Source organism: Neophocaena asiaeorientalis, unplaced genomic scaffold (genome assembly GCF_003031525.2).
Source record: "Neophocaena asiaeorientalis asiaeorientalis breed wild unplaced genomic scaffold, Neophocaena_asiaeorientalis_V1.1 scaffold128, whole genome shotgun sequence".
Taxonomy (NCBI): Eukaryota; Metazoa; Chordata; class Mammalia; order Artiodactyla; family Phocoenidae; genus Neophocaena; species Neophocaena asiaeorientalis.
The window spans coordinates 554,403-562,283 of record NW_020175827.1 but is presented as its reverse complement, the minus strand read 5'-3'; the positions used below and the strand labels follow the sequence as shown (position 1 = coordinate 562,283).

Sequence of the window (7,881 nt, the reverse complement as noted above, 5' to 3'; positions counted from 1 at the left end):
CCCCCGTCTCCGGACCTGGAGCGGAAGCCTGGCGGAGGCGCCTTGGAACGGCCTGTCTGAGAGAACGAGTTGTCCCCGCTTGAGGCCGCAGTACGTGGGCCACGGCCCGAGCCCCGGCCCGACGCCCAGGAGGCCACACACGCTCTGCGCGAAGCTCACCGACTCTGGCCGTCCAGACAGGAGAAGCACCCTCGCCGCCGCCATAACGCGGCTCTGGGGTCTCTGCCGCCCACTCCGCGCCCTCTAGTGGCCCAGCGGGCTTCCCCTCGGAGCCTTCCGCCGGGTGGGAAGGAAGCCCGGCTTCCGGGAGTTCCCCCGGGAAATTTAGGCAGGACACTTGGGGATGAAACAGGGGTGTGATAGGTAAATGACAAAGGGGAACACCTCTAAATCCTCAGCTCCTCTTTTCCTCCCATGTTCTGTTTAGGAAAATGATCCCCAGACGGAGTGATTTCTGGATTCACGTGTCATCTCCCACCAGCCATGGGCGGAACGATAAGCACCCCTCCATGGCACTCTGCACACCTATCTGGTATAGCAGGTAACACCTCCAATTAGTGAATTACATCTGTCTCTTAGCCAGACACCCAAGAAACATTTTTGACACCTTCCCTTTTTTTTTTTCTCGTTTAATTTATTTCTGGTTGTGTGGGGTCTTAGTTGCAGCATGTGGGATCTTTTGTTGCCGCCTGTGGGCTTCTCTATAGTTGTGGCATGCAGGTTCCTGAGCGCCAGGGGCCTAGTTGCCCCAGCATGTGGGATCTTAATTCCCCAACCAGGGATGGAGCTGGGCGTCCCCTGCATCGGAAGGCGGATTCTTAACAACTGAACACCAGGGAAGTCCCACCTTCCCTTTCTTTCTTTTCACTCAAATGGCAACCAAGTGCAGCACATTCTACTTCCTTAAACTTTCTCAAATCCATGTCTTAATCTCCAGCCACCGGTGCCCAGTTCAAGCCTTCCTCATATTCTGCCTGAGATACTATTACAAGTCTTTAAATAGTCCTGCCTCCACCAATTCATTCTCTACAGTGCGGCCAGAGTGATCTTTCTAAAATACAGATCTGCTCACTTTGCTTCCCACTGCTCTCAGGATAAGATAAGCTACTTAACACAGCATCCTTGCTACACACCCACCAGTCCTTGCCCCTGCCTGTCAATTCTGGCAGGACATAGGCCCTGTTTTTCAGTCACGTGTTATTCCCTGTTCCCCCAAGAAACAGGCTGTGCTTCCCCTCTGGGATCCTTTTTCCCTTCCACCTGGCAAATCCCCATCTTTCAAAATACGGATTGTGTCACCTTCTCTATGCTCCCTTTCCTGCCTGACCCTTTTCCCCTTTGCCTCTGTACGATACTTTCCCACTATAGCCACCCCCCCAACACTTCCTTGTACTTACCTCTCCCTCCACTAGGCTGTATGCTCAAGGCTATTCATCTTTGCATCCCCAAGGCCTGGGGACATACCGGGCACATAACTGGTGCTCAGTAAATGATGGTAAGTGCCTTGAAGGCAGAGATGGTATTGTATTTATCTTTGTATATTATACCTAGTATAGTGGCTGGCAATTAATTGGCATTCAAATGTTTAATGAATTAGAACTAACACTGGTAAGAGGAAACTGAAGAGATTATAAAACAACACCTGCTTTAAATGAAACTGAAGCTGCTGGGACAAATTATGTCAACTAGATTGGTCATCTGTCCATGGTACTAGAAGAGAGAAGTTAGAATTGCCAGTTTTTAGGAACCATGGTGAAGAGGAAGGCAGTGATTTATTGAGTGCTTACCACATGCCAGGCATTGTGCTAAGTGTTTCACATACATAATTTCAGACGTGTTAGAAGCCCGGAGCTGGCAAATGTAACTTTTATCCATAGATTCTAGTGTGAATAGAATCCACCTGCTAGCCCTGAAAATAGCTTTTATCCCCCCTCTGTGGTAGTCTTTCACATTCCCTACATTGTGTGTGTGTGTGTGTGTGTGTATGTGTGTGTGTGTGTGTGTGTGTGTGTGTGTGTTTTTAAGATTACAGTTTAACAAAGTAAAGAACAGGTGTAGCCTTTTGAAAATGGAACGAACAGCTTTGGGAGAAGTTTTTCTCACTGTCAGGGATGTTCAAACACAGCCTTAGCTGACTTCTTGGTGGGAGCTGATGTATGTGATAGACGATTAATCTAGTTGATTTAAGGTTCTTTCCCCTGCCAAGATTTGATGAGGGTAGAATATAGTGATGATTCTTAAACAGGATCAGCAAACTTAAAAAAATATGTCAAACTCTTTCTGGTGTATTCTGGGTGGTAGGGATAGAGAGAGGGTTTCAGTACAAGAATCTGGAACTTATCCTACTGCAAAGAATGCATCTAGGCACCTCCTTTATTCCTCCTTCCAATCCCCTCAGATCTTCTGAGGAAGACTCTTCTTCTGGGTCATTGTCTCTTCACGGTGCTCTCGATGTATGACTCCAGCAGGAAGATGGTTTCATCCACCTGGATCTCACAGGCATCCAACCTGAGTGAAAAAGTGAAAGCATTTGCCCACACTGAACATTCATTAGCATATTTAAGATTAGAGGCTGGAGTGGGTGTGGTCATGGAGAATTGCTTGGTTACTCCTGAAAGTACTGGGCGGAAAGCAAGAGAACCAATAGATCATTCCTCCCGCTTACTGAGCATCTCTTATGTGCCAGGTACTGTGGAAATTGCTGAGGATTCAAAAGATAAGGCCTCTGTCCCAGGAGAAGTTACATTCTAACTTGCAATGAGGAGGAAGATAGCACATGTTAAAGGCGCAGGTGTAAAAGGACCTAGTGTGTTTTAAAATAGAAACTGAGAGTGGCTAAGGCTTAAAGTGATTAGGAATAGAAGGGAACACTTCATCAACCTGATAAAAGCCATCTATGAAAAACCCACACCTAGCATCATACTTCGTGGTGAAAGACAAAGCTTCCCTCCTGTGATCAGGAACAAGACAGGATGTCTGCTTTTACTTCCATTCAACATTTTACTGGAAGTTCTAGTCTGGAAATTAGACAAGAAACACAAATAAAAGGCATCCAGATTGAAAAGGAAGAAGTAAAGCTATTTCTAATTCACAGATGACATGATCTTATATACAGAAAAAGCTCAAAGGATCCACAGAAAAACCTACCACAGCTAATAAATGAATTTAGCAAAATTATAGGATATAAAATCAAAACACAAAAATCAGTTCTATTTCTATACACGGGCAATGAAAAATTCAAAAATGAAGTTTAAGAAAACACTAAAACAATTGCTTAGGAATAAATCTAACAAAAAAGTGCAAGACGAATACCAGAAACGACAAAACTCATTGAAAGAGACAAAGGAAGATCTAAGTAAATGGAAAGACCTTCCATGTTCATGAGTTGGAAGATTTAGTATCATTAAGAAAGCAATACTCCACAGAGTGATCTACAGATTCAAAGCAAAATCCCTATGAAGGTCAATGGTGAGCAGTGAAAGGAAATGAGGATGAAGAGATAGGCTGTTATGAGACTGTGAAAGGCCTTATATGTTATGCCAAGGAGTCTGGTCTTTATACTGTAAACGAGGAGTCAATATAGCATTTAAAGCAGAAGAGTGATATTGTCAATCACTTTAAAGATACTAACTGTGAAAGCATTATAAGAAATGGTTTGAAGCAGGAGGTGATTTGCAAAGGTCTGGCAAAGAGGTGAGGAGGGCCTGCATGGGAAGCAAGATGAAAGGCCAGATTTGGGACACACTGAAGTAAAATCAGCAGCTTTGGTGAATGAGAGTGTGTGTGTGGGTGGGGGGCGGCTGGTGAGCGAGGAGAAGCTGAACATGTCTTCAGAGTTTTTAGCTTAGGGAAATAGGTGGATTAAATTCTGTTAATTGAGGTGGGGAAGAAGAGAGTGAGTTTCGGTTTCCTCACCTTAAGTTGGAGGGGTAGCAGGATATCAAGATGGATTTGTCTGCAAGGTATTTTGAAACATACGTCTGAAGTTTATGATGCTTACTTGTTGACATTACGTTTCAGGGTCTCTAGCTGCTGGCGTTCAGGGGCTGTGATCATCTCCTCTATTTCTTGTAGCTGTGCCTCCTCTGCACCTGTAGCCTGCATAGATGCAATGATGGCTTCTACCCTCTGAGACTTTTCCAGTAGACGCCTGTCAGACAAACGCAACTCTGAGGCATGTCCTCTAGCCTTGGAGATTCTTTTATCCCACAGCCCTGGGGCATAGCTCCCCCTTTTACCATGTTCCTGGTCAAAGTGGATAATGTCACTCTCTAAGGAAGGACATTCTCTACAAGCTTAATTAGAAACGTGACTTCACTCCTGAAACTCTTGCTGCCTCCCATTTGTACTTAAAGTTTGGTGCCAGTTTATACATTGATCATAAATTTAATCTGCAAAATTATTTCACTGGGGACATACAAGAAAAGTGTATACTAATGCATCTTTATGCCAACGTAAGCCAATAATTCAGTGCAACCAGACTGGTCATTGTCTCTGTTGGTTTCCACTTCTACAGGAAATTTCCCCATAAGCCTTTTGGCCTTGTAAAATGTAATTACTCAACTGAAAATGTTACTCACTTGTTTTCTTTGGTTTCAAATTGCCTCCTTTCTATCAAGTTGGCTACACTCTGAGGGAAGAAAAGACAAGAAATGCACACAGTTCTATTTAAGCAGCTCAGGCAAAATGGCTAAAGGGGGCATGAGGGTGAGACATCTCTGTGGATGGACTGGGGAGGAGTTACCTTGTAGCATCTGTGCAGCAACATTCGGGCAGCTGACAGGATGTTCACAGTATATAAATAGAAGGTCCTGGATGGGGCATGGTCTGGTGTTTTGGGAATTTCCTATTTGTCCATAGAAAGAAAAATAAGACTTTATACTTTTCTTCAGAACTGGCAAAGTAAACACCTGTCCCGTCTGGAGCTACTCAGCCCTCTCTTTCACTTATATTTTCACTCTTCCCCAGTCATACAGCATCTGTGTTTATGGTACAATCAGCCACATGGAGGGTTGGGCTGCCCTGTTTTTTCCATTTGACTGTCAACATCCTGAGTGGAGAAGAAAGAGAAGGCACTTAACATTTACTAAGCAACTCCTATGTGCCAGGTAGATTGTATCTGATCTTATAACAAGCCATATTGTCTCTGTTACCACCATCCATCACCATTTTGTAGATGGGAAAAAAGATGGTAGGTAATTTGCTCAGTGTAACTGGGTAAGAGGCAGAGCTGTGATTCTGACTCCAAAATCCATTCTATCTGTTTCCTCATAGGGTATACTACATGGGTCTGCATGTAGTGATGACCCGATAGATTTAATCTACAATAAACTTAAGGCTCGAGGAAAGGACAAATCACACGGACTAGGAGCTAAAGAAAAAAGGGTAGGGTGATTCTGGGGTAATTTCTTGGCTATGCCTCTTTCTTACTAGGCCAGTTAAAGCTCCACAGTTATCTTTCAAGTGCTTGCTATGTCTTTGTTAATCTTTTTTTTTTCTGTCTCAGAGCTGGATACAGTTTGTTTGGGGTTCAGAATGTTTGCTTCAGGAGTTCCTCTCATCCTAGGTCAGCTCTGTTGGTTGGTGATTACTGTTACCTGGAGTGATATGAAATTTTCTGAGAGCATTTTATAAAGCATATCCTTTGCCTCCTTTGCTGGAATCATTGCAAAGTCTTCTACCTGTTTCTGCTCCAGGTGTTTCTTTTGTAAAACTAAACGGAATATTCTGGCACAGCGAGACCCAAATCTGTAAAGGAATAAAGAAAGCAAATGGCATGCCGACGTAGATTAGCTTTAGCGCTTGTTCGGTTTCCATGTGTGGAGACAGGACCAGAGAGGAACAGCAATCAGAGAATTCCTTCATAACTCCACAGACTGATGACAATACTGCTAATCATAAGAGTCACCAACTGCTGACTCACTTGAATGCCTCAGTTCGTGCATTTGTAAGTAAAGGCTTTAGGAAGGATGGTTAATTGGCATCACTGGGAATTAAGCATCAGGGTATTTAGGGTAAAGAGCTGTAGTAGGTGGGATCCATAGCAGTCCAGCGGAAAATGGGGCAAGATGTGCCAAGGTGTGTCTATATTGGTTACTGACATAATGACCAAGTCACTTGTTCAAATGGGGTGTGGAAAGGAAGTATCTATCTGACCCCCAACCCCAATCAGGGTGACCCCCTTACCTCTCTTGTATGACCGACTCCAGAGTGGCTGTGGCTAGAGATCCTAGAGCCTTATGTAGGTCTTTATGTAGAGGGTTAAGGTTACTCCGTAATGTTTTGGCCTGGTCATTGTGATCTTAGTTTTATCCCTGAGTCTTTAATTTAAAACTTAAATACTATTTTGTTTTTCACACTAGTCTCATTTGTGGTATGTAAGTATTTCGAAACCTTAATTAACTAAGGTGCTTAAGTCAGAGTTTTGCTTAACTAAAATTTGGTTCGTTAAAAGTCCCTTTCACTTCTTTATCATCAATGTTTTAGTTCAATTTTCTAACTTACTTAGTATACTAAATATCATCAAATCTTTTCTAAGTCACCATTCTGTTTCATAGTTCACGCTGCCTGACTGTAAGGAAATAACCACCCATAAGGATACTGATGACATACATTCCTCCACCACTGTCGCCAGACTTTCCAACAAACTCAAGCTATTAAAAAAAAGGAAAAAAAAAAAAAGAGAGAGCTTGTGTTATTTGAATGGAAAGTCCAGTGATCCTGTTTCCAAAAGAGCAAATCTGGCCAAGAGTCTGCAGCAGGAAGGTCTCCTATCAGATGATGGTAGAGAAATTGTCTGAGCTGGCTAGGTAGAGAATGAGGCTACAGAAGACTGATAGCAGGCAAAAATTAATCGTAAATACAGCAGAAAAAAGAAAGAAAAGACTTACTGGATCATCTGCCAGCAGAGTGAGATACTGATCAAGAACTTGCTTAGAGATGTTATAGCCAACAGGTAGGGATCTGAAGATCTGTGGAGCAAAAGATACAGTGAAAATGGGCCTGGGAACTTAGAACTGCTGACATTGCTGAAATAAAGATGTTCTAATTTTAGATATCACAAGTATAACAATGTCCAAAAGCACAGCAGCATTGTTGGTAAGAGTAAAAAACTAGAAACAATTCACATGTCCAGTAATAAGGAATTCATTAAAATAAAGTACATCATGGCCATTAAGTGGAATATGATACGGCCATTATAAAGAATGAGGCAGATCTAAAAATACTGACATGAAAAGAAAGTTTACATATACTGTCATATGAAAGAAGCTAGTTTAGAACAGTACATAGAGTATAACCCCATATTTTTTTGTTGTTAAAAAATACAGGGCTTCCCGTATTTTTTACGGTGGCGCAGTGGTTGAGAATCTGCCTGCCAATGCAGGGGACACGGGTTTGAGCCCTGGTCTGGGAAGATCTCACGTACTGCGGAGCAACTGGGCCTGTGAGCCACAACTACTGAGCCTGCGCGTCTGGAGCCTGTGCTCCACAACAAGAGAGGCCGAGATAGTGAGAGGCCCGCGCACCACGATGAAGAGTGGCCCCTGCTTGCCACAACTAGAGAAAGCCCTCACACAGAAACGAAGACCCAACACAGCAAAAATAAATAAATCAATCTACATTTATGTGAGACTATACATATAAAAAAGTCTGAATAAAGATATGTACCAAACTACTGACAAGGATCTCTGGGGCTGGGATTATGCAAAACTATATATTTATTTAAACTGGGGTATGTTACATACAAGAAGCACAGATTTTAAGGGTACAGTTTGATGAGTATTGACAATTGTATATACCCACATAACTACCATCTGCAAGATACAGAACATGCCTGGCATTCCTGAAAGTTTGGGGAACTACAAGTTTAAAAAAATTATA

The 7,881-nt window shown here is 42.9% G+C and overlaps 2 protein-coding genes across 7 annotated transcripts in view; both read right to left on the bottom strand.

Moving 5' to 3' along the window:
* NUDT17 (nudix hydrolase 17) overlaps nucleotides 1–1,619 on the bottom strand; it is a 6,426-nt gene extending 4,807 nt beyond the window's left edge. For all 3 annotated transcript variants that reach the window (XM_024732693.1, XM_024732696.1, XM_024732694.1), the window contains exon 1: nucleotides 16–1,619. In XM_024732693.1, coding sequence (XP_024588461.1) covers nucleotides 16–204 — 189 coding nt within the window. In that variant the 5' untranslated portion in view covers nucleotides 205–1,619. The remainder of the gene's footprint in view (nucleotides 1–15) is intronic.
* POLR3C (RNA polymerase III subunit C) overlaps nucleotides 235–7,881 on the bottom strand; it is a 17,661-nt gene continuing 10,014 nt past the window's right edge. For 2 of the 4 annotated variants that reach the window (XM_024732690.1, XM_024732691.1), the window contains 8 exons: nucleotides 6,891–6,971; nucleotides 6,602–6,653; nucleotides 6,187–6,247; nucleotides 5,598–5,748; nucleotides 4,745–4,846; nucleotides 4,581–4,630; nucleotides 4,001–4,150; nucleotides 1,754–2,508 (listed from right to left, as the gene is read on the bottom strand). In XM_024732690.1, the coding sequence (XP_024588458.1) occupies nucleotides 2,427–2,508; nucleotides 4,001–4,150; nucleotides 4,581–4,630; nucleotides 4,745–4,846; nucleotides 5,598–5,748; nucleotides 6,187–6,247; nucleotides 6,602–6,653; nucleotides 6,891–6,971 (729 nt within the window). In that variant the 3' untranslated portion in view covers nucleotides 1,754–2,426. Of the gene's footprint in view, nucleotides 337–1,753; nucleotides 2,509–4,000; nucleotides 4,151–4,580; nucleotides 4,631–4,744; nucleotides 4,847–5,597; nucleotides 5,749–6,186; nucleotides 6,248–6,601; nucleotides 6,654–6,890; nucleotides 6,972–7,881 lie in introns of those variants that run through there. The other 2 variants (XR_003001477.1, XM_024732692.1) reach the window with 2 other exon arrangements.